The 24498-nt window shown below is 53.7% G+C and overlaps 1 protein-coding gene across 1 annotated transcript in view; it reads right to left on the reverse strand.

Annotated features, from left to right (window-relative positions):
- CACNA1I (calcium voltage-gated channel subunit alpha1 I) overlaps nucleotides 1-24498 on the reverse strand; it is a 109771-nt gene that overhangs the window by 29243 nt on the left and 56030 nt on the right. Inside the window, exons 6-9 of the mRNA XM_055570410.1 lie at nucleotides 17273-17588; nucleotides 15802-15894; nucleotides 12188-12494; nucleotides 8716-9140 (exon numbers count right to left, since the gene is read on the reverse strand). Coding sequence (XP_055426385.1) covers nucleotides 8716-9140; nucleotides 12188-12494; nucleotides 15802-15894; nucleotides 17273-17588 — 1141 coding nt within the window. The remainder of the gene's footprint in view (nucleotides 1-8715; nucleotides 9141-12187; nucleotides 12495-15801; nucleotides 15895-17272; nucleotides 17589-24498) is intronic.

Below are 24498 nucleotides of genomic sequence, written 5' to 3' on the forward strand. Positions count from 1 at the left end.
GACTACCCAAGGAATGCCAGTGTATTAAGCAAGCTACCCTATAGCCATGACATTCCCATAGCTCCTCAGGCTATGGGGATGTTCAGATAAGATACCACCCTTATGGCAGAAAGCAAAGAGGAACTAAAGAGCCTCTTGATGAAAGTGAAAGAGGAGAGTGAAAAAGCTGGCTAAAAACTCAACATTCAAAAATTGAAGATCATGCATGGCATCCAGTCCCATCACTTCATGGCAAATAGATGGGTAAACAGTGGAAACAGTGAGAGACTTTATTTTCTTGTGCTCCAAAATCACTGCAGATGGTGACTGCTGCCATGAAATTAAAAGATGCTTGCTCCTTGGAAGAAAAGTTATGACCAACCTAGACAGCGTATTAAAAAGCAGAGACATCACTTTGCTGACAAAGGTCTGTCTAGTCAAAGCTGTGGTTTTTCCAGTAGTCGTGTATGCATGTGAGAGCTGGACCATAAAGAAACCTGAGCGCTGAAGAATCGATGCTTTTGAACTGTGGTGTTGGAGAAAACTCTCGAGAGACCCTTGGACTGCAAGGAGATCAAACCAGGCAATCCTAAAGGAAATCAATCCTGAATATTCATTGAAAGGACTGATGCTGAAGCTCCAATACTTTGGCCATCTCATACAAAGAGCTGACTCATTAGAAAAGACCCTGATGCTGGGAAAGATTGAAGGCAGGAAGAGAAGAGGACGACAGAGAATGAGATGGTTGGATGGCATCACCAACTTGATGGACATGAGTTTGAACAAGCTCCAGGAGATGGTGATGAACAGGGAAGCATGGCATGCTGCAGTCCATAGGGTCGCAAAGAATCGGACATGACTGAAGAACTGAACTGAACTGAAGAGCCAATTATGCAGATGAGGAGACAGGTTCAGAGAAGTCCAGTCCCCTGCCTGAGGCTGCACAGCTAGTACCTGGATTTGAACCCAGGCAGCCTAACTCCAAGGCTCTGCCCTTCGGCCCTCCATACCCAGCCCTCCCCCCACCTCCTTCCTTCCTTCGCAATTGCCTTATCAAGAGTGTGGGTGGCTGGAGACCACCAGCGCTGTGAAGGGCAGACAGAGGCCCTGCCCCTACCGTGTGCCACCACGGCTTTCAGTACACTGGGCCACCCAGTCAGTGGGGCTTACTTCACCTGCTGCTCAGAGGAGAACACTAAGGCCCAGAGAGGTTGAAGGTCAAAGGGAAAGTCACTCAGTCGTGTCCGATTCTTTGCGACCCCATGGACTGTATGTAGCTGCCAGGCTCCTCTGTCCATGGCATTCTCCAGGCAAGAACACTGGAGTGGGTTGCCATTCCCTTCTCCAGGGGATCTTCCTGACCCAGGGATCAAAACCAGGTCTCCCGCATCGCAGGCAGATTCTTTACCATCTGAGCCATGAGGGAAGCCGCTGAAGGTCAAAGTCCCAGCTACTCAGAGGGAGACTAGCCCCTCGGTCCACAGACCCACCCTCTGTCCCTGGAGCTGTATACCTGCCAATTATTAGCAGCACCTGACACCCCTACACGTGGGACTACCCGAGGAATGCCAGTGTTTAAACAAGCAACCCTATAGCCACGACTGGGGGTGGGGTTCCAAGTCCACCCTCACTGCCCAGGCCTCAGTTTCCTCATCCATAAAATGGGAGATGGAGTGAGGGGAGGGCTATACAGGGCTCCAGCCCCTTCTCTCTCCACCCCTCTCCCCTCCCCTGGTTCTGCCAGGACTGGTAAAGTGTCTGGTCTCTACTCACCACCGGGTCAGGTTGTTCCTGCCCAAATCATGCAGCAGGAAAGGGCCATTTGTCAGGCCTGAGCTCACCCCAACTCAATTACTGACACCTCAGCCAGCCTGCGAGGCCACTGTTATCGTCTCCGTTTTACAGATGAGGAAACTGAGGCTCAGAGAAGGGAACCGCCGTGCTCAGAGTCACCTGGCAAGGCTGTGGCAGAGCCACCAAGTCAGACTTCAGACTGCGCTCCCAGCCCCCACCCCCGACCTCATCCATCCGTCCATCCACTCGTCCATTGCTGCAGGCTCTCCCCAGCATCGGTCACGGGCTGGGCTTGTGCCACCCAGGCTGGGCGGTGGTGAGCCAATCGTGACATTCTTCCTGCCCTTGAGGAGTACAGGCTCCACTGGCAAAGCCCACCATGCAGCTTAACAAACCAGTCGGCAGGTGATAAAAACAGAGGGAAGTTGAAGGTGGTTTGGGCCATAGGGTCAGTGGAGTCTGGAGCAGCTTCCTGGAAGAAGTGACATCTCAAGGAGAGCTCAAAGCCAAGAGGGGGAGTAGGAAACAGGGAGAAGAGAAGGTGTCCAGGCAGAGGGACCAGCTGGAGCAAGGGAGGGAGGTGGGAGAAATCCCAGTATCAGGTCCGCCTGCTCTGGCCCAGCTCTCCCACAGAGCGACAGGGACTCAGGGCCTGACTTTGACTCCACTTGGGTCAAAAGGAGAAGAGAAAAAAATAGCAACCCAACCCTCTGCTTCCCGCCTGGTGCCTGGGAAATCTAATAAAACTGCCAGCTCCTCTCAAGGCCAGATCAAAGGAGAAGGCACCATTTCCATCTGTAATTACATTTGACTCACAAAATGGTCCCAAAAGGGGTGTGGGACCTCGAGAGAGGCCCCCAGAGTGGGAGGGGCTGGGGCCCAGCATCCCAGGCTGAGCCAGGGCCCAGATGCTCTTGAGAGTCACCAATTTCCCAGCCCGCCAAAAGGGAGATGAGAGATGTGGCCGCTGACAGTCTGAGACAGCGGTCACCCCACTTGGGGCCACGTGCCGCACACGCACCCGCCCACCCACAACCGATGGGAAGCCTGCCGCCTGGCTCTCCCCGAAAGGTCACCTGCTTCCTCCCCTCCTCCCTCGCAACAGCTGTTTCTCTACTCAAGCACACACCTGTTAATCTTTTTCTAATGGACCATCCATCACTCCTGCAAGCATTTTTCTGGGAGAGAGGCAGTGATGGGAGACAGACAGGTAGACAAACCTAGACACAGTGAGTGAGAGACCAAGAGGGGAGGCATGTGGAGAGGAACAGGGCAGCCGTCAGAGAGACGGACAGAGGGAGACCCCAAAGACAAATGTACAGACAGACCAATATGGACCTGGGAATGAGAAGCTAACGCAGGGTGTGGAGAGACAAGACAAAGAGAGGAAAACAGAGATAAACACAGAATGAAGGACTGAGATCATGACACTGGGTAAGCCAGAGAGAGAGCCAGAAAGTGAGAGCGCTGAGGCAGACAGAAGAGACTGCAGAGAGGTGGCTGGAGATGGCAAAGACCCACCCAGGGGAAGGGGAGGTGCGGAAGGGCAGAAAAACCAGGTTACACCAGAGGTGGGAGGATGGAGGGCCGATGAGGGGGCTGCAACTGGAGGAGAGGCCAGAAGCAGAGGGAGACGGGGCAGGGGCAGGGGCAGGGCCAGCTCACCCCTGATGGATGCCAGGCTTGGGAGGGCTGGCTGCAGGGGCAGATAAGGGCCCAGCTGGGCAAGAACCTAAGCTGCCCCCCAGGAACCCCTCGAGCCCAGCATCACCCCCATGACAACAATGCCAGCTGGTGTTAAAAACATCCCCATGAGCCAGGTGGCACTAAGCACGTTCCATGAATTATTCCATCAAAGCTAAAACAGTACCCTATAGTAGCCCCATATGACAGCTGGAAAACCTGAGACCCAGAGAGGAAAAGTGACTGCCCCTGGCCACAGACAGGCAGTGGAAGAATCAGATCTCACACACAGGTCTCCTCCCTCTGGCCCAATACCTCCCCATGGTCCAGGTGCCTGCACCTCCCCTGCCTTTCTGATTTGAGACTCCAGTTCAGCACAGACTCACTGCCCTGCTTACAAGCCTTCCATGCCCTCTCTCCCCCACTGGATATCCCCACTAAGGATAAAGCCAGTCTCAAGACCCTTCATGAACGGACAGCCCCCGGGCCTCCTGGGCTGTCTGCCCTGGCCCATGTGCATATGCACCTTGAGGGCTCAGGAGGGTCTTCCATAGAAATACCTATGTTCCTGGTGCCTGCATTTGTCTCTCCTCTGTCTACTGAAATCCCAGTCATCCCTCAGGATCCATCTCCAGTGCCACTACCTCCAGGAAGCCTTCCCTGACTGCAGCCCATGTTGGTGTGTCTCTCCCCTAAGCCCCCATAGAGCTGGAATGTCAGGCACTAAGCTATCCCATCTTCCTCTTCCTAGAGTCACCCCAGATCTAGGTTGGCAGTGACTTGACAGGACTGCTGAAAAGAGAATAAAACCTGTTCTGACCCATCCACTGATTTGGAGGCCTTGAAAGCTGTCCCCTGGGAGCTAGAGCCAGTGGACATACCCCAGCTGGGGTCAGCCTTGCTCTAGGGAGGGTTTTTGCACCCCTGCCTTGCACTCCATTCAACCTGACCCTTTTTCTTTTTTGGCCGCACTGCAGCATATGAGATCTTAATTCCCCAAGAAGGGATCGAAACTGCGCCCCCTGCATTGGAAGGCAGAGCCTTAACCACTGGACCACGAGGGAAGCTTCTGATCCTCTTTGTGTTGTCCGACCATCCTCTAGTCTCAGGAAGGCCTTGCCCAGCTTAGGAGGAGTCATGGGCATGGTCAAGAGAGTGCCAGGAGAGGGTGGGGCTGAGACAGCCCCCTCCCAGGAATGGTGCCTCCCCGTCACCTCCTATCAGCCTTCTGGAACCTCCAATGCAACCTCAGCATCTCGGAGCCCAGCACTGACAGCCGCTCACCATGCCACGCTGGGCAAGCCAGTTCACCTCTCTGAGCCTCAGTTTCCCCACCTGCCCAGTGGGCACAAGACACTCGCCCCGCCTGCCCCGGGGGCTGCCGAGAGGTCATACCAGGAAGAGATATGACAACACAGGAGAGCAGATGACGATGGAGGAATCTGGCTGCCCAAGCCATCCCCACCCACCTGCCTGTCACACGGACTCTGTCCCAGATGGTTCTGGGCCCCCTCCCCTCCAGGGCTGCGCCAGGTCGGGAGCAGACTTCAGCACCATCTGACTGCCTGGTGGGTCACACACAGGCCCCTGCCTGGCTGACTCCTGCTTTTCCCGGTCACCTCCTCCCAGGCCAGTCCCTGCACGGAGTATCCATGACCATGAGAAACCTGGAGGCACTCCTTCGTGATCTTGGCAGCAGTGACCACCTAGAGGCCATGGGCACCCCCCATCTCACCTCTCATCTGAGCCCCTGTGACCACACAGGGGTGGCCCCTTCACAGACGGAAAAGGAAAGTGACACCTGACCTCTGTCATGCCCTCGTCACCTTGGTGACCACACCAAGCTCGCCGCCTGCAGGGTGTGCAGCCGGGGCCATATGAGGGACCCCCCAGGACGCCTCCCCTCTGGGTGCCCTCCCCTGCAGGAGACGGGCTGCATGTGTTCCCCAGCCTCCGCTTCCCGCTCCCAGCTTCTTTCCCTGCCCCTTGGCAGCCCTGGGCCACCTTTCTCTCTACCGGCACCACCTCAGACGGGAGTTGCTCAAAATAGACTCGGGGGCGGATCGCTTCCTGCCAGCACCGTCTGGGATGGGAGCAAGGGGCGTGGAGCAGAGCTACACGCGCCCGAAGAGCGGCCCTGCGCGGAGCTCCGCCAAACAATGGCTGCCGCTCCGAGCTGCTTTAAAGAGAATATTTTTAAAAATCTTCCCTCCCCCTCACTTCTTCCTTAATAATTTTTTTAAGCTCCAGACGGTAGCTGGGTAAACTCACCCCAAGGGTGGTGTAGTGAAAGTCGCTCAGTCGTGTCTGATTCTTTGGGACCCCATGGACTGTCCATGGAATTCTCCAGGCCAGAATACTGGAGTGGGTAGCCTTTCCCTTCTCCAAGGGATCTTCCCAACCCAGGGATCTAACCCAGGTCTCCCGCATTGCAGGCGGATTCTTTACCAGCTGAGCCACAAGGGAAGCCCAAGAATACTGGAGTGGGTAGCCTATCTCTTCTTCAGCGGATCTTCCCAACCCAGGAATTGAACCGGAGTCTCCTGCATTGTAGGTGGATTCTTTACCAACTGAGCTATGAGGGAAGGCCCAAGAGTGGTGTAAGGTTCCAACAAAAGTTCACAAACCATTCCTAACTAGTGGGTGTGGACTATGCGCCAGGCTTCTTAATGCACTTGACCCTTCCGGCTGCTCTGGGAGGAGAGGTTCATGTGCCCACTTCCAGATCGGGCTACTGGCTGAAGGAGGCCAAGTGACTTGCCCAAGGTCACCCCGCTGGGCAACTGCAGAACCAAGGGATGAAGCAGCGGGTTTCAGCATTCCGGTGGTAGATGTCAGGTTGCAGGGTGGGGCAGGGGGTGTTAATACCTGCTTTGAGGATGGTGGTGAAAACTCAATACACCAGGCTGGCTCAGGGCCTGGCGCTTAGTAGGAGCCAGGGAGCCAATCCCTATGAAGGAAAGGGCACGAAGTCAGGGCATCTGCTTGTGGACGAGGAGGCCAGGGAGGATCCTGTGAAGGGGCAGAGGGTGCCAGTGAGGGCACCCCAGCGGGGAGACCAAAGGGGGCCTGTAGTACCAAAAAGAAGAGCCCCCCTCCCTGCCATCTGACCAAAGGGGGCCTGCAGCACCAAAGAGAAGAGCCCCCCCCACCCCTGCCATCTGAAGGCTGGAGTGTTTGCCCAAAAGGATGCGGCAGAAGGAGAAGGCGGGACAGGACAGGCGGGGAGACCCTGAGAGGACTTGAGCAGGGACCATGGCCTGGCCTGAGTCTGGGGCTGCAGGGAGAGGGAGAAGCCGGACGCAGAGGTCAGAGCTGCGGCCACCGTGTTGCCTGGGAGGGATGGCTGAGGGGCGGGGACCAGTGGCACAGGAGCACAGGCCTCTGAAAAATAGCCCTGATTTGCAGCATACGGCAGTTTCTATGGGGTGAAACCATTTGAAAGGGTGGGCTTGCAAAATCCTGGAATCTGAGAAAACGGGCTCCTGCAAGCTGGTTCCACAAGCCACCAGCAAGGACCGTGCTCAGGCACTGGTGGGGCAGGACCGCGACGGGCACCCTGGGTGCTGCTCCATCCAGAAGCAGGAGCTAGCACCCCGGCAGCACCAGTTCACTGCGGCGCCTTCCCCGGGGACGCTGGGTCAGGCAAAGGCCAGCAGACTAGACCCGAGGTGAGGGCGTCTGGGCTACCAGTCTCACCAACTTTACCCTTGCAGAAAGCCTCCCCACTGGCCCTCCCCAGAGACCCTCGTAATTAAGCTGGAACGGCTGGCAAACGGGCAGCTCCGAGCAGAGTGTGGCGGCAGCCCCAGGGGCCGCATTTAAGTAAATTGAATGGAGCCTGTGCCTGGTGAGCTAATGAAGAGGGAAATGAGAGTGGGGCCCACCCTGGGGTGCTGTGGGCAGGTGGGAGGGCCCCACAGAAAGAGGACCACTGGGAAGCCAAGGGGGTGTTGAAACCCTATGAGGGATGAAATCTGACCCCAGCTGGCTGTGGGATCTTGGTCAGTAACATCCCCTCCCTGGGCCTCAAGCCTCCCCCTCTGGCTCCTAGATAGAGTTCCTTACACAGCTGGGGCGCAGGTTAAGGGAGGGACCCCACCTAGCAGCTGGGGAACAGTGGGAGCCAGAAAATGATGTTTTTCCAAAAGAGCCAGGGCTGGACTGACTTGTCCAGGCTGTCAGCCAAGTGTGAGCTATGGAGACATCTGTGCTAACCCCCTAGCCCTCCGTCCTGTGCCCCCATAAATACCCTCTGGTACCACACATCCTCCCTGTGTTCCTGCCACCTTCCAGTAGCTGTCCCCGCCCCCATGGGCAGCTACCGCCCCTCCTTGGGGGACCCTTTCTCTGAACTTGCTGCTGCTGCTAAGTTGCTTCAGTCGTGTCCGGCTGTGCGACCCCAGAGACGGCAGCCCATCAGGTTCCCCCATCCCTGGGATTCTCCAGGCAAGAACACTGGAGTCGGTTGCCATTTCCTTCTCCAATGCATGAAAGTAAAAAATGAAAGTGAAGTCGTTCAGTCGTGTCCGACTTGCCTCACCTCTAAACCCTGGGCAGTACCCCTGGCGGCCCAGGGGACCTGGGACCCACCATTTAACTCCGTCAACACAGTCTCTGTCCCCCATGCCTCCAGAGCTGAAGACAGAAGAAGCCACGGGTTCAGCCAAGAAGGGAGACAAGGGCAGCAGGGCAACCCCAGAGGGGTCCTTAGTGCCATGGGGCTACAGTGGAAGGGGAGAAGAAGTTGGGGTGGGGGTCAGGGATAGGAGGACGCCCCACCTGCTGAAGGTGTGTCACGGGTAGAGCGCAAGGGGCTTTGACCGTCAGTGAAAAGGTCTGCATTTTGTGCCGAGGGCGACGGAGGCTGTGGAAGTTTGGGGCCAGGGCGCTCCCAGCCTCTGGAAAGACCACTCCAGGGGTTTTGGAGAGAAGAGACAGGAAGGCTCGGGTGCAGAGGTGAGGCACGGAAGTCAGGATTCAGTGGGGACTGGCAGGGGATGGGCTGTGGGTGAGCAGGTGTCCACGCTGAGAGGGACAGGAAGTGCTCCCCCTGGCTCTGACCCCAGGTCGCCATTCAATCACTTGTCCACCCTGAGCTCTGCCTCCTCCGTGCCTCACCCTGGGCTGGGCACTGAGGTCACATGGCTGAACGGGACCCAGGACAGGGGAGACAGACACACAGCAGGTGTGTGCCAGGCCCCAGGCACACACATGCCAGCCCGCCCCGTGCCCCCCCCTGCCCCGCTCCCCACTGGCCTGCTGATGGTGCTCGATGCCCATGCTGACGGTGTTGACCAGAATAGCCATCATGATGCCCCGGTTGAAGTACTTGCTGTCCACAATGCCCCGCAGCTTGGCTCGCGTCTCCCGCCACACGTCTTCGCACAGCCAGGCCGCCCTGTCGGCCGGCCCCTCCTCGTCCTCCTTCCCCAGCTCCGAGGAGGCCCCGTCCTCGCTGGTCCGGGCCACATCCGCACAGGCTTCATCCTCGCTGCCCCCTGCGTCCCCGGAGCCCGAGCCCTCCTGGCCCGAATCGCTGCTGCTGCCTGGGCCTGAGGGTCGCCGGTCGGTCTCGTGTTGGCAGCGGGGGCAGCTGGCAGGGTCGGAGGCCAGCATGGCAGAGATGGGCTGCACCAGCGTGTGGGGCGTCGGGTCCAGGGGGCTGTGTCGGGGGCATAACTCTGGAAAGGAAGCAGGGGTCAGGGTCGTGGCCTTGGGTCATGCAGGAGGCAGTCCCCACCTGCAGTGGGTCTGGCATAACCTGGGTCACCACCCGCGTGAGCCTGCAGGGTCTGCCTGGAACCCACCAGCGCTGCTTGGAGGCCGACAGATGGTGGTTCCTGGGGAAATGCGTTTCCGCTTCTGGGCTTTCCTGGCCCCCAAAGAAAAGCAGGGACCAGAAGCACCCACCCCACAGAGCTGTGGGGTGGGTTCTATTGGTTAAGACGCAGATGAGCCCTGAGGAGTGTCCTTGCTCCATCACTTCCTGACCTGTGGCCCCCCAAGATTAGTCACCAAAAGACCCTTCAGGTACCCCAGCCCGTCCCCACTGTTTTGCTTCATGGCATCATGGAGCCTGGAAAACGGCTGAAAAGGCCGGTGTGGAGGGCAGACACCCCTCAGAGGAAGCCGAGGTGGCTTCAACGTTCCTCAACTTTCCTGGGGTCTATCGCATCCAGGGAAGAAGGAGACAGGAGCCCTGGGCAAAGGAAAGTCCTCATTCTAGAAGCACCTCTCCCCACCCCCAGGCTCCCCTCCACACAGCTGAGTCAAGGTGGGCCCTGGGGAGCGGCAGGAGGTCCCCACACATGGCAGGGCAGGAGCTCTCATCCCAGGGCTGTCCCCCGAGACGTGAGGAGCTCAGCCAGCATCGGATCCAAGTTCTGTGATCCATGAACCATTTCAAAGAGGCATCAGAGAGGCTCCGTCTGGGTGGTTTGGTTCCTTCTTTATATTTGTCTATGTTTTCCTAGAATAAACAGGTTTTGCTTGTGTAGCAAAAAATATATAACGTTAAAGGGGAAGAAAAGCCTGAAATGTCTACCCTTCATTTCCACACTTGCTACCAAATACCTCTGGACAAGGCTCTCTGACTCACTCACCCTCTAGACCGGTGGGGCTTCCAGGGGTGGGCCCACCTCAGCATCGGAGGTCAGAGCAGAGCACTTCCCAGCCCAGCTGAGCATGGGGTCGCCCCCGCTAAGGCTTGTTTCCCAAGGAAGGGAGGAGTTGGGGGAGGCACGGAGGCCCAGGGCAGGGGACGACCTCCCTCCAGAAGCCTTCTAGGGCTTCTCTCCACGCAATTTCTCCAGAGAGAGTGGTGGGCGGCAGCAGGAAGTCCTCAAGCAGTAAACACCCTCCCCACATCATCCAGGAACACGGGGTGCCAGCCTTGCCCAGACCCCTGCTCCCCCGGCCACGTGCTGGGCCAGCCCACGGGCCACCTGGAGCCTCCTCCAAGACCACGCCTAGATGGCTGGCGCCTGGGGACGGGTGGGCGGCCACCCTGAGGATGAATTCTCCAGCTTGTCTCTGAGCATCTCAGATTCCCAGAACATGAGAGCTGCAGGAGCGGGGCTTGGGCTGGCTGACTCCACAGGGCCTGGCCTCATCCTCACTCCACGGATGGAGGCCGGAGGGCCGCAGAGGAGCCGGGCCGGCCAGGGTCACAGCTGCCGCTGCTCTGGGGTGCAGTCCTAAGGCCGGCTGCCTTCCTCACTGGCACCAACTTGGTGTCAGGGCTGGGCCGGGGGTGGGGCTCACCTCCTGTGGCTCCTTCACCTCCTCTTACCGGAGAGGTTCACGTCCCCCTGGGTGGTGGGGGGCGGGGAGCGGCAGAGCCTGTAACTCTGATGTCCCTAACACACTGTGTGACCTTGGGTGACTCCCTTCATCCCTCTAGACCTTAGTAGTCCCATCTGAACATGGGAGCCAATATTACTCTGCTCCCTTCTTAAGACTGTTTTCTAGAACCGATGAGAAAATGAATGGAAAACCCTTTGAAGCCTAAGGGGCTAACTCTCTGGGACCATCTACAGTCGAGCAAGAGAAACAGCCCCAATGCAGGAGCAGATCAGTGTGTGAGGTGCCCGACATGCCTGCTCAGGTGTGCTAGCAGGCAGGCAGGTAGCAGCAGGAAGCCATGGGCGGGGACAGGGAGGGGGGATGGCCTGCAGCGGAAAGGGATTTTATAGTTTCATAAAACTAAGGAAAACTATGAAGGAAACTAAGGAAAACTATAAAGAAAGCTGAACGCCTAAGAATTGATGCTTTTGAAATGTGGTGTTGGAGAAGACCCTTGAGAGTCCCTTGGACTGCAAGGAGATCCAACTAGTCCATCCTAAAGGAAATCAGTCCTGAATATTCATTGGAAGTACTGATGCTGAAGCTGAAACTTCAATACTTTGGCCACCTGATTCGAAGAACTGACTCATTTGAAAAGACCCTGATGCTGGGAAAGATTGAAGGTAGGAGGAGAAGGGGACGACAGAGGATGAGATGGTTGGATGGCATCGCAAACTGCATGGACATGAGTTTGAGCAAGCTCCGGGAGTTGGTGATGGACAGGGAGGCCTGGCATGCTGCAGTCCATGGGGTCGCAAAGAGTCAGACATGACTGAGTGACTGAACTGAAAACTAGGGACAGATGCTTCAGTACTTTGGCCACCTGATGCAAAGAGCTGACTCAATGGAAAGACCCTTATGCTGGGAAAGATTGAGCTCAGGAGGAGAAGGGGATGACAGAGGATGAGATGGTTGGAGGGCATCACTGACTCAAAGGACATGATTTTGAGCAAACTCCAGGAGATAGTGAAGGACAGGGAAGCCTGATGTCCTGCAGTCCACGGGGTTGCAAAGAGTCACACACGACTGAGCCGCGGAACAACAAAAGACAGATAACTGTTCATTGTTTTGTGCAGGGAGCCCATGGTAGAGCCTGAGTCCTGTGCACACACGGGGTCAGAAGGGAATTCCTCCAGGGTGGGGCTAGGCCCCCTCAAGTCCAGGGCTAGGCCAGGCCAGCCCAGGCCCCAGCAGGTGGTCGGGAAAGGAGACAGGGAACTGAGAGTGTGGACTGCAGCTCCCGGGGAAGGCCCAGGTTCTGAACTAGATGGACACCTCTGCTTGTGCTGGAGAGACAGGCCACATTTTCAAACTGCTGCTTCTGAGTTCCCAGCTGGAGACACACCAGGCCTGGGTGGAGCACCCTGGAGGCCCCGCGACTTACTGTAGTGCCTGGGCTCCTTGGCGCGGGGCCCGGGCGTGGCGGAGCCGGGCGTCCCCGGGGCCTGGCGCCGGCTCCGCAGGGCCTGGTAGAGGCCCAGGGCGCGGCGCTTGGCCTTGCGCAGAATGTGGCAGATATACTGGAAGATCTCCTCGTAGCAGTCGCCGGGCTCAGCATAGCTGGCCACCGTGCTGGAGGACAGGTAGCGCTGCCGCTGCTCCAGCATCAGCCGGTGCTCCCGCTGCTTGGTCTCCGAGAACTGGGTCGCTATGACAACGAGGCACAGGTTGATCATGAAGAAGGAGCCCACCTGTGACCAATGGGAGGAGAGGACAGGGACAGAGGGGATGGTGGGGTGAGAGGGGGTGGAGGCAGGTGGGCGCCGCAGGACAGTGGGAGAGGGAGAAGGAGAGACGGGGCGGGAGAGGGAGCGGTGGAGACGAGGGATGGCGGCAGGGCAAGAAGCAGAGGGGATGCAGAGGCAGAAAGAGGACCAGGGGAAGGGGCGGGGCAGATCCCAGACATGAAGCAGTCAGAGAGATGGCCAGAGACAGCAGGATGCAGAGAGAAAGGCAAGGAGAGACGCCGAGGGAGGGTGAGACAGGCTCAGAGAGAACAGAGGTGGGGGGTGTGGGAGGCACGGAGATGGGGGCGAGTGGGGGACAGGGAGAGAGAGGAGGGGGTAGGGTGTGGAGGGCCCAGAAAGACGGAGAGGCACGGGCACAGATAGGAACAGGAAAAGATCACTGAGGCCTGGCTCCCAGAGGAGGCTGGGACCCAGGACAGGGGTGGCCCGGGCAGCCCCCCAGAAGGCTGCTTCCCTGAAGCATGCTTCCAAGCCCACCTGCTTCAGACCCCTAGCTCCTGACCACAGCTGCCCTCCCACCTGGGACATTGACACTGAGGCAGGAGAGAGAGGCAGAGACCCCACAGGCTCTGCTAGCCCTGAAACCCGCCCCAGCCCTGCCCTTGCTATGGCCTTGACTTGGGCCCTAGTTGGGCCTGCAGATCCCACTAGAGAGGCTTGCTTTATTTTTTTATTTTTATTTTTTTTAATTTTATTTTATTTTTAAACCTGAAACACTGTATTAGTTTTGCCAAACATTAGAAAGAATTTCCTTGTGTGCTTAGATTAGGTGGTAGGGAAAGGCTAGGAATTCTGCTACCTCAAGTCCTCAGGCCCCACTCCAGGGGCTCCCAGAGCCAGAAGAGCCCTTCCCGCCCCAGTTTCCAGAGTCAGGCTCCTCCCAGACACGTGCTGAGCCTTGGACCAGACTCAGCTGCAGTGAGAGAGGCGGCAGCGTTGCACCCTCCTTCAGGTTGCCCACCAGAAGGTTCCTGCAGGCAACAGTCGGTCACTCATCCCCTCTTCCTTCCTCTCCCTGACAGCACAGCTGGGAGCTGGGGTTCGGGAGATGAGGTGTGAGGGTTGTAGGGGGCTTCCTGGCCCAGAGGACTCTGGGAAAATCCCCTGCTTCTAAAGTAAGAAGATGCCTCATTCGTTCACTCTCTGTATTTCCGGGAGATGGGCTCCGAGGCCCATGTGAGGGGCACGGACCCCGCCCGCTGGGAGCTTACACTTGGCAGCCTCTGCCCAGCCTGCCTCTGCAGCCGCTGTCCCTGGGTGACCAGACAGCACCCCATTTCCCTCTGGACCTCCATTTTCCCCATCTGTCAAATGGAAGGCTCAGACGAGCTTAGGACTTATCCAGCCAGAAGGAGCACAGGGGACCTGGGTCTTAGGGCTGAGAACCCTCACTGGCTGCGTGGTCAAAGCCAAGCGCCTCACCTCTCTGAAGGTCAGGGTCCACACCTGAGAAATGGGCAGGTGACCCGGCCTGGCCAGGGCTGTGAGGGTCAAAGGACAGCATGGTCTCTCAGGCGCTGCTCACTACCCTCTTTCTAGCACCTGGCCAACCCAGCACCCCGGCCTCCCGCCAGCCACCCTTTTCCCTGAGATGGGGTCACCACCCAGGGCCCAATAATTGCAGCAACAATAGCAGCAGGACTCATTTACTGAGCAAGTACTGTGTGCCAGGAGCTGCACAGGCGGCAGGCCCTGTCTCCTCTAACCCTCCCGGGGCCCGTGAACCAGATGTTACCACTGTTCCCCACTTCACCATGAGCTTGGGAGCCAAGGGGCCTGCCCAGAATCACGCTGAAAGGTGAAACCCCCAGACCCAGTCCTAACTCCATCAGGAGAAGCAGATGAAGCATCTGGCCACTTCTCGCTGGATCTCAAGGCTCCTCTCACCACCCCAGTGCTTCAGAGTCCACCTCACTGCAGGATTCTGTCTGGGTTCAAGGTCTTTACAAGGCGCCCCCTGCCCAGAAAGGCGCTTCCTCTGGCTCTTCCTCCTCCAGCTTTTAAGGTTTGATTCCGGTATCACCTCCTCCAGGAAACCTCTCACTTCCCCATCCCTTCTCCAGGCTGGACAAGAAGACTCCTTCGGACTCCCTTAGCCTCTTGGGCTTCCTTTTGCGGCAGCTCCTAAGATGCGGCTGGTCCCTGCCTGCTGCAGCCTGTTTTCCCCAGTGAGACTGTGAGCTCCCAGAGGGCAGGGCAGGCCAGATCCACTGCTCGATACCCAGCACTCGGGGCCTGGCACAGTGCAGGCTTCCCTGAAAGTGCTGGGGAATGATCAAACCAGTGGATGGGTAGGGATGCTGAACAAAGCCTGGGATCGTCTCCTTTTATCGGCAGTGTTTCCTTATGGAAGGCATTCCAGCACCCCCAGGAAGGCATTCCAGCACCCCCAGGAAGGCACTGAAGCTAAGCCAGCAGTGGGTGTGTCTCAGCTTAGTTTGTCCTGAATCCCCAGGTCAAAGTCCCAGCAGCCCATGAGGGCGTGCAGCGCCAAGCGCACCCCCTCTTAACACTAGGGAGCCAGACAACCCAGCCCTACAGCAGGGAGCCAGCAGTGACTTTCCTGGGAGTGAATCACCTTGACATTTGAGGATTGTGTTGTGGCTGAGACTGTCAGGCATGACAGAGTGGATGAGCTCTAAGCTTAGAGGAGACTGTGGTGGGGGTAGAGGGGTTGGCCAGCAGAGGGGCCCTCTCTGGGGGTAGAGAGAGCCCCCCTTCACCTCCAAGTCTCCCCCACAAGGCAGAGATGCCCAAGAGGTGTGGGTCCCTCCAAGAATTCCAAAGAGCTCCAGGAGCCCACACCCAGGCTCAGTCTCCCCTCCAGACCCTGCCTGGGAAGCCACCCCAGGCTTCAGTTTCACAGCATCTCATCTTCCCGCCCCAGGAAACAAGGGAGATGCTGGAGCTCTTGAGAAGCTTCGTCTGGGGGCTGCATCCCTGCTATGGTCATAAAAGAATGTATTCCCAGAGACTGCAAGGCAGAGAAACTCGAGTGCTGGGTGGACTTCAATGCCCAGAAATGAGAAACGAAGGCAATCAGAAGTGATGGATGCCTCCAGCAGCCACCCCCAACGAGCTCCTTCAATCACCCGTGGCTCGGGTGCATTTAAAAACTGCCCCTCCTGCTCTCTCCCACTCAGCTCTGTGGGCTCGGAGGGTCTCCCTGGGGACTCCCAAAGACTCTCTGGTCCCCTGGCCTGTGGGTCCTGGAGCTTGCCTGGAGAGCACCAGCTCCCTTGACACTTACTATGATGAGCAGGATAAAATAGATGAAGTTGTAGAAGGAGTGAGCATCCATCACATAGTACATGATCTCCACCCAGCCTTCCAGAGTGATCACCTGCAGCCAGAACAGAGCAGGAGAGACAGGCTGAGACGGCCGAGCCTCTGGAAAGGCAGGCAGCAAAACGAGTGCCCCAGACAGAGGTCCCCCAGCGCACCAGGGCACTACATGTGTTCTCTCTCATACTTCTCCCGAGGGCTCCACTGGGCAGGCATCCTCATCCCCAACATGCAGGTGAGGAACTGAGGTCCAGAGGGATCAGGACACTTGTCCAATGTCACACAGCCAGCAAGGAGTGGATCGGGGACTTTTAACCTGGTCCCTCTCGCTCCAGAGCTCCCTACCTTTCAGTCTTCCACAGCAAAGCAGAAGGACTGGAGGAAGCAGGTGGCCGGGAGTGGGTCTGGGTTGCAACTCCAGCTCACCCCCTGGGCCACTCACTCTCTGAGCCTCAGCTGCTTTTTCAGTGCATGGGATTAACAGAGCCCGCCTGGCAGGGCTGGGGGCGCAGCTCGGCTGAGCCAGGGACAGTGGCTGTGCTGAGCTTGGTGTGACTCTGTCCCCCATGCACTTCCCCAGAGAGGAAAAGCAGAGCAGTCTTGGGCAAGACGAACGCTGGATCCTCCCCAGCACTGCGGTCTTGTTGGCTTCTGGGCAATTGCACAGAGCAATTCCCCTTCTTGGGGCCGGAAGGTCTCCAAACACAGATGCTGGGCTATGATCACATCACACCTTCGGCTCTGAATTCTATGATTCTGATGCTCCCCAGAACAAAGCTCGCAGAGCAGCCCTCTCAGCAGCTTCTCAGCCACCACACTCTGCACCTGCCCCATCCTTCCTTCCAACCACAGCAGAAAAGTAACCCTGACCGAGCACTCACTGCACGCTGGGCTCTGCTCACATCGTCTGGTTTATTCTTCTCAGCCACTCAAGGTTGGGGAGCAGGGGGAGGGAGCTGTTATAACCCCCATTTTTTTAATTAAAAAAATTTTTTTTTGATGTGGACTATTTTTAAAGTCTTTATTGAGCCTGTTGTAATATTACTTCCATTTTATGTTTTAGTTTTTTGGCTGCAAGCCATGTGGAATCTTAGCTCCCCGACCAGGGAATGAACCTGCATCCCCTGCATGGGAAGGTGAAAATCTTAACCACTGGACTGCCAGGGAAGTTCCACCCCCATTTTAGAGATAAGAAAAGTGAGGCACAGATAAGACTTCAGGCAATACACCCGAGGGCCTACAGTCCTTTCTCCAAACCTCAGTTGCTCTGTCTGGAACATGGGCATGATAGTGCTTGTCGTGCCGGCAGGTCAGGCAGACTTCAGTGGCACAGGTGGCAAGCGCCTAGCACAGAGTGCTGGGTGAAGCTGCTCCCCCCACCCCTGCCCACCTCCAGCCCCCAGCACAGGGGCCGGTGCCAAGCCCGAGGGCCTCACCTGGAAAATGACGATCCAGGCATAGCCGATGTTGTCAAAGTTGATGGCGCCCTTGTGGGGGTTGGCGCTGCCCGTGCGGCACACGTTGTAGTAGCGGTTCCAGTTGACGCAGAGCCCACTGGCGTTGAGGTCCTGGCGGCCCGCCCCGAAGTCGTAGACGTCGTCCTTGGACAGGCAGCACTCGCGGCCCTGCTCCTTGAGCGGAGGGATCTCGTGGCAGCCCATGATGCCGTTGTCCCCCGACAGGGAGCAGATGAAGGGCATCTCGTCGTCCTCCTCCGGCTGGTAGTAGGGGGGCAGAGCCACGTCCCCTTGTCTGCACGGGTGACAGAGGTGCAGAAAAGAGGAGAAGGGGAGGGGTCACTGCCACGCTGCACGGCAGGACTGGAACCACCAGCAGTCATCCCTTCGAGGCCTTCATATGTGCTGTTCCCGCTGCCTGGGACACCTTTCTCCACCTCTGGCATCGTCACAAAAACTCCCACCTCCTCACTGAGGGATGTTCCAGGGTACCCCCTCCTCAGGGAGCTTTAGGCCCTGCACAAACTCCCATTATTGCTCTTGGGGAAAATGCACCCAACTTCCCTGGGAACCTGGAGCTCTTTCAGGGCGAGGACTGGGTCTCAGCACCCCTAGTGCCTGCATACTGTCTGGTTAGCACAGATCAGGTGCTCAATGTACAAATACTGAATTTTACTGGTTCAACGAATCAAGGTAAGATACCTTTCTGTCCCATCTATGTGACCTTAGGCTGGTCAATTCCCCTCTCTGGATCTCAATTTCTTCATCTGTAAAACAGAGATGGCAATCCCTGCCCTGCCCATCCTGTGGAGCTAATCTGTGACTCATGGCAATCCCAATCAAAATTCCAACATGCTTTTGTCTATGAAACCTGGCCAGATGGTTCTAGGGTTTATACAAATGGGAGACTAGTCTAGACAATTTCTTAAAAGAATAAAGATGAGTGGAGTACAGCCCTACAAGAGGTCAGAATATACACTGTGGTATGCAGATGACACCACCCTTATGGCAGAAAGTGAAGAGGAACTAAAAAGCCTCTTGATGAAAGTGAAAGTGGAGAGTGAAAAAGTTGGCTTAAAGCTCAACATTCAGAAAACAAAGATCATGGCATCCGGTCCCATCACTTCATGGGAAATAGATGGAGAAACAGTGGAAACAGTGTCAGACTTTATTTTTCTGGGCTCCAAAATCACTGCAGATGGTGACTGCAACCACAAAATTGAAAGACGCTTACTCCTTGGAAGGAAAGTTATGACCAACCTAAAGCAGAGACATTACTTTGCCAACAAAGGTCCATCTAGTCAAGGCTATGGTTTTTCCAGTGGTCATGTATGGATGTGAGAGTTGGACTGTGAAGAAAGCTGAGCACCGAAGAATTGATGCTTTTGAACTGTGGTGTTGGAGAAGACTCTTGAGAGTCCCTTGGACTGCAAGGAGATCCAACCAGTCCATTCTGAAGGAGATCAGCCCTGGGATTTCTTTGGAAGGAATGATGCTAAAGCTGAAACTCCAGTACTTTGGCCACCTCATGCGAAGAGTTGACTCATTGAAAAAACTCTGATGCTGGAGGGACTGGGGGCAGGGGGAGAAGTGGACGACAGAGGATGAGATGGCTGGATGGCATCACTGACTCGATGGACGTGACTCTGAGTGAACTCCGGGAGTTGGTGATGGACAGGGAGGCCTGGCGTGCTGCAATTCATGGGGTCGCAAAGAGTCGGACACGACTGAGCGACTGAACTGAACTGAACTGATTGCACAGGAACAGAAAGATTTGCGGAGCACCACAGAACACAGGCACAAACCCAGGCATAAAAGAGAACTTGGTATATTACAGAGAAGCCTTTTCAGATCCATGGAGAATAGAAGGACTAGGCAATAAATGGTGTTAAGACATCTGCTATCCATTTGGAAAACAATAAAGTTAGATCCCTACCTCACACCACATACAAAAATAAACTTATGGAAGACATGGTATTGAAAGGAAAAAAGAACATCTATTTTCTCCTCAATTGTTTGTATTGATGGCACACTGAAAATAGCATTTTGGACATACTAGGTTAAGTAAAATATATCATAAAATTTTAAATAAGAAAATCCTGGTGAATAAAAAAGCATAAGTGCAACAAAAATAACCACAAAAACTTTACAAGAAAATATGAGGTATTTTTATTAACTCAGGATAGGAAAGACCTTCTTATATAAGACACATAAAATCCAAACTCTATAAAGAAAAAGGTTGACAAGATTGAGTGTATACAAAATTTCTGAGACAAATAATAGTATACAAACAACAAATTGCAATAAAGCAGAAGTAGGCAAACATTTTCCATAAAGAGACAAATAGTAAGTTTTTTTTTTTCTTTCTGCAAACCACATGGTCTCTGTCCCAACCACACAACTCTGCCACTGTAACATGAAAACCATCACAGAAAACGGATAAACAAGTGGGCAGGGCTGTGTTCCAACGAAACTTTATTCACAAAAACAGGCCAGAGTTTGCCATCCCCTGTGATAAAGTATTCGAAACACATAAAACAAATACAATATAACCATCTAAAACATATTAAAATCTCTTATAACTCAATAAGAAAAAGAATCCACTAGGGAAATAAAGGACGAAAGAATGGAAAATTCACAGAAGAAACCAAAATGACCAACATACAGGAAGAGATGCTCACTTCACTAATAAAAGGAATATGCAAACAAAAATTACAGTGAGATCACTTTACATCCATCCAAACAGCAAACACTTCAGGGTTGATAATATTGAGTGTGGGGAAGGGTGAGTGTAAACAGACATGCTCATACGCTAGTGGTGGGAGTTTAAATTGACACCACCCTTCTAGAGGGCACTTTGGCAACATCCATCAACAATTAACATGTAGACATATGACCCAAATACATATGGTCCCCCAATGGTAATAAAGGCACTCTGACAATTCAATGGAGAAAGGATGGACTTCTCCAGCAGCAGCGCTGGGACAACTGGTCATCCACATGAAAAATGAATCTTGACCCCAACCGCATGCCATACTAAAAATGACTTGAAATGGAATATACACCTAAATGTGAGAGATACAAACAAGAAAGCTTCTAAAAGAAAACACTGGAAGACAGTTCATAACCTTGGGTGAGAAAAAGATTTCTTAAACTGGATACAAAAAATAATACTAGAAAAGTAATTGATAATCTGGTCCTCATTATAACTGGGGAGCTTCTGTTTATCAATTAAATGATACCATTAAGAAAGTGAAAACTGCAAAAAGAAAATTAGAAAAGAAAAAATACAGAAGTACAAAAAACCTTTAAAAAGAAATAAAAACGGAAGAAGAAAAAACAAAATTAAGAAAAATTTTAAAGAGGGAGAAAAGAGTGAAAACATAAAATTCAAACTGGAATCAAATATATGATATATGTCATAAATACATATATATCCACTGAAGGACTCAAATCCAGAATATAAAGAACTGCTACAAATTTATAAGAAAAATAAAAGCAATTCAATTTTAAAATGGCAAAAACCATACAGGCACTTCATATGAAGATATACCAATGGCTGATAAACACACAGAAAAGTGCCTATCACCACTAGCCATCAGGAAAATTCAAATTAAGTTGCAAATTAAAACCACAATAAGGCGCCACTGCACTCTCACTAGAATGGTAAAAATTAAAGGACTGACAATTCCAAACATTGCCATAGAATGTGGGGCAACTGGAACTCCTTAGACTTTGCTAGCAAACATTCAGTGCAACCATCCTGGAAAACGGCTTGACAAAATTTACAAGCCAGTAAACACAGGCACTCCCTTCACCTGGCAATTCTACTCCTGGGAATTTACCCAAAAGAAGGAATGGCCATATCCACCCAAAGACATGGGCAAGAATATTCATGAGTCACTGAACCAAAGAACCAGAAACCACCCACATCCACAGGAGAATGGAAAAACACAACACGTTCTGGTGTATTCAGTCAGTGGGAGCCTCGCAGCAATAAAAAAGGAGCGACTGATACATGCAGCAACTTGGATGGACCTCAGAGACACAGGACCATGAGCCAAAGATGCAGACACAGAAGATAACCGCCTGTAGGATTTCATCTAAAGAAACCTCAGAAACAGGCAAAGGGAGTCCATGGAGATAAGAGATCAGAATAGGGACTATGTTGGGGCGAGGAGGAGGGTGACGAGGAAGGGGCAGGATAGAGCCCTGTTGGGCACTGTGAATTTCTCAGGGTAGATTTATACCAGTGCTTAATCCAGGGAAAACCTCACTGAGCACCCCGCCCCCCACAGCACCTAATAGCTGTGCCTGGCACTGAGTGTAATTTATACCTTAACCTAAAAAGGCAAATAAAAAAATGGACACAGAGGTTCAAGAGGGAGGGAGACATATGTATATCTATGGTTGACTTATATTGATATTTGGCAGAAACCAACACAATTATGTAAAGTAATTATCTTTCAATTTAAAAATTAAAAAAAAAATCTTTTTTAAATGGACACAGGGCATAGCTCATTTTATTATTTTTAAATATTTATTTACTTATTTGGCTGCACTGGGTCTTAGGTGCAGCACGTGGGATCTTGGATCTTAGTTGTGGCATGTGGATCTTTTTAGTTGGGGTGTATGCAAACTTGCAGCATGCGGAATCTAGTTCCCTGACTGGGGATCAAACCCCAGGCCCCCTGCATTGGGCATGTGGAGTCTTAGCCACTGGACCACCAGAGAAGCCCCCATACCTCATTTTATTAAGCTTTGCTTTATTACCCTTCTTACAAAGTGAAAGTTTGTGGCAACCCTGCCTCAAACAAGCCTACCAACACCACTGTTCCCACAGCATCTGCTCTTTTGGTGTCTCTGTGTCGTATTCTGGTAATTCTTGCACTATTTCAAGCTTTCATTATTATTATGTCTGTTATGGTGATCTGCGATCAATGATGTTTGTTGTTACTGCTATGAGTCTCACTGAAGGCTCAGCAGAGATGGCTAGCATTTTTTGGCAATAAAATATTTTCAGTTGGGGCGTGTTCTTTTATATATACTATTGCACAATTAACAGACTCCAGACGACTTGCCTGGTGGTTCACACTCCCAATGCAGGGGGCCTGGGTTCAATCCCTGGTTAGGGAAGTAGGTCCCTCATGCTGCAACTAAGAATTTGCGTGCCGAAACTAAAGATTTCACACGCCGCAACAAAGATCGAAGATTCAGAATACTGCAGCTAAAACCTGGGGCAGCCACATAAATAAAAAGAAATATTAAAAAAAAAAAAAAAAACAGACCACAGGATGGTGTAAACATAACTTAACATGCATTGGGAAACCAAAAAATCGCATGACTCACTTTATTTCCGTGGTCTGGAACTGAACCCACAGTATCTCAGAGGTGTGCCTTACACTTCGACTAGCAGTTATGAGTCTAGTTATTGATCACACAAGGGCATACAAAGATGGCAAGCATACACAGTGCTCCCTGCAGGCTTCCACGTAAAACCAGAAACCTGGTAGCCACACAAAGTCCATCGACAGAAGCTGGCTCACTGAACTGTGGCTCATTTGTGGAATAAGAAACACTGATGGAAGACACGCTCAAGACACATTGCCAGAGCAATTCCCATTTTTAAAACCTGTCTGGGGTGTAAACAGTCGTGCATGTGCATTAATGCCTAGACAGAATCTGCCAGAAGGGAGCAGATGCTTTGCAGAGGACACGAGACGGAGCCCTGCCACTTCCTAGGTGGGTGACATCACCTTTGCTCATCAAGAACCCTCCATCTGGCCATCTGGGGTCTCCCTGGGGGCCTATGTGCCTGGGGCATGCTTTGTGCACACTCACTGGGGGGTGGTCACGGGAGGCTTTGGAGGTCCTGGAGCAAGGTTCTCCTCTCTCAGTCTCAGTTTCCGGGTCTCCGCATGGGGTCAAAAGTCAAGCACCACCGTCACCACCCGTGTCTCACAGGAGCGTGTCATCCTTGCTAACCAAGTCAATGAACTGGACTAGAGATGCCCAACAACCCAGAAGATAAACTCACAAGTGAGACAGGTTCAGACAGAGACAGTGCCAAGAAAATCAAGCAGGATAATGTCTGGGGGAAAGGGGTGGTGAGAGAAGGCCTCCAGGAGGAGGTAACACTGGGGTTGAGCTGGGTGAATGTGAGGGGGCCACCTCGGGATGAACTAGGAAAAGATCCATGGGGGGCAGAGGGGCCTGGATGTGACCTGAACCCCCAAAGCTGAGAGCTCACACCTGCCCATCTCCATCTGTGCAGGCCAGACCAGGAGAAGCAGGGCCCACCCCTTACAAATGACTGACACTGTGTGCTCCCCTCCCCCAAACAGGGCCCTGACCCACAAGGGCTGGAACTCCACCTTCTGCTGCATCCTCCCCCGAGCTGCGCAAGTGCCGCCGCTTCGGTGAGCGTGTCAGGTCACAGGATGAATGAAAATGCTTTCCTACCTCTGTCCCTGGGGCCTGCACACAGCAGGAGTGCACTAACGCATATTAGTGAAACGAAATGAAAGCTTAGTCATGTCCAACTACATATGGCCATGTATGTGTACTCAAAGGCGCTGCTTACCCCTCCTCGCTGAGATGCTACAGAGGTCCATTTCTCTGACGACTCAACCCAACTTCTCCAAGAGCCACAGCTCAATTTCTGTTTACATAGCTTTGGACAAGCCTCTCTCTAGGGAGCTGTCCACCCCCACTGCTTTTAGACACACGTGGGCCAAATGCAAGCTGACCTTTCCCTGATGACTCAGAGTCACCGATTGGAATGTCTGTGCTGTAATTAGACAGCCAGGTTTCATGTCTGCTTTTGAGGTTTTCTGTCTTGTTTTCCCTTGCTGTCATCACTTCTGCTTGGGTCTTCCCCTCCTACCCAAACTCCTTCTGGTTCGCTGCTTCCACTCTTTTGGTCCCAACTACCAAGTAAGTTGCTTCCTGCTTCCCTGGTGGCTCAGAATCTGTCTGTAATGCAGGAGACCCGGGTTCCATCCCTGGGTTGGAAGATCCCCTGGAGAAGGGAATGGCAACTGCTCCAGTATTCTTGCCTGAGAAATCCCATAGACAGAGGAGCCTGGCAGACTACAGATCATAGGGTTGCAAAGAGTCGGACACGACTGAGTGACTAACACTTTCACTTTCAGCCAGTAAGTTAAAACTATGTGTTAAGTAAGAGTCAGTAGGAGCTGAATTAG

Source organism: Bubalus kerabau, chromosome 1, assembly GCF_029407905.1.
Source record: "Bubalus kerabau isolate K-KA32 ecotype Philippines breed swamp buffalo chromosome 1, PCC_UOA_SB_1v2, whole genome shotgun sequence".
Lineage (NCBI taxonomy): Eukaryota > Metazoa > Chordata > Mammalia > Artiodactyla > Bovidae > Bubalus > Bubalus kerabau.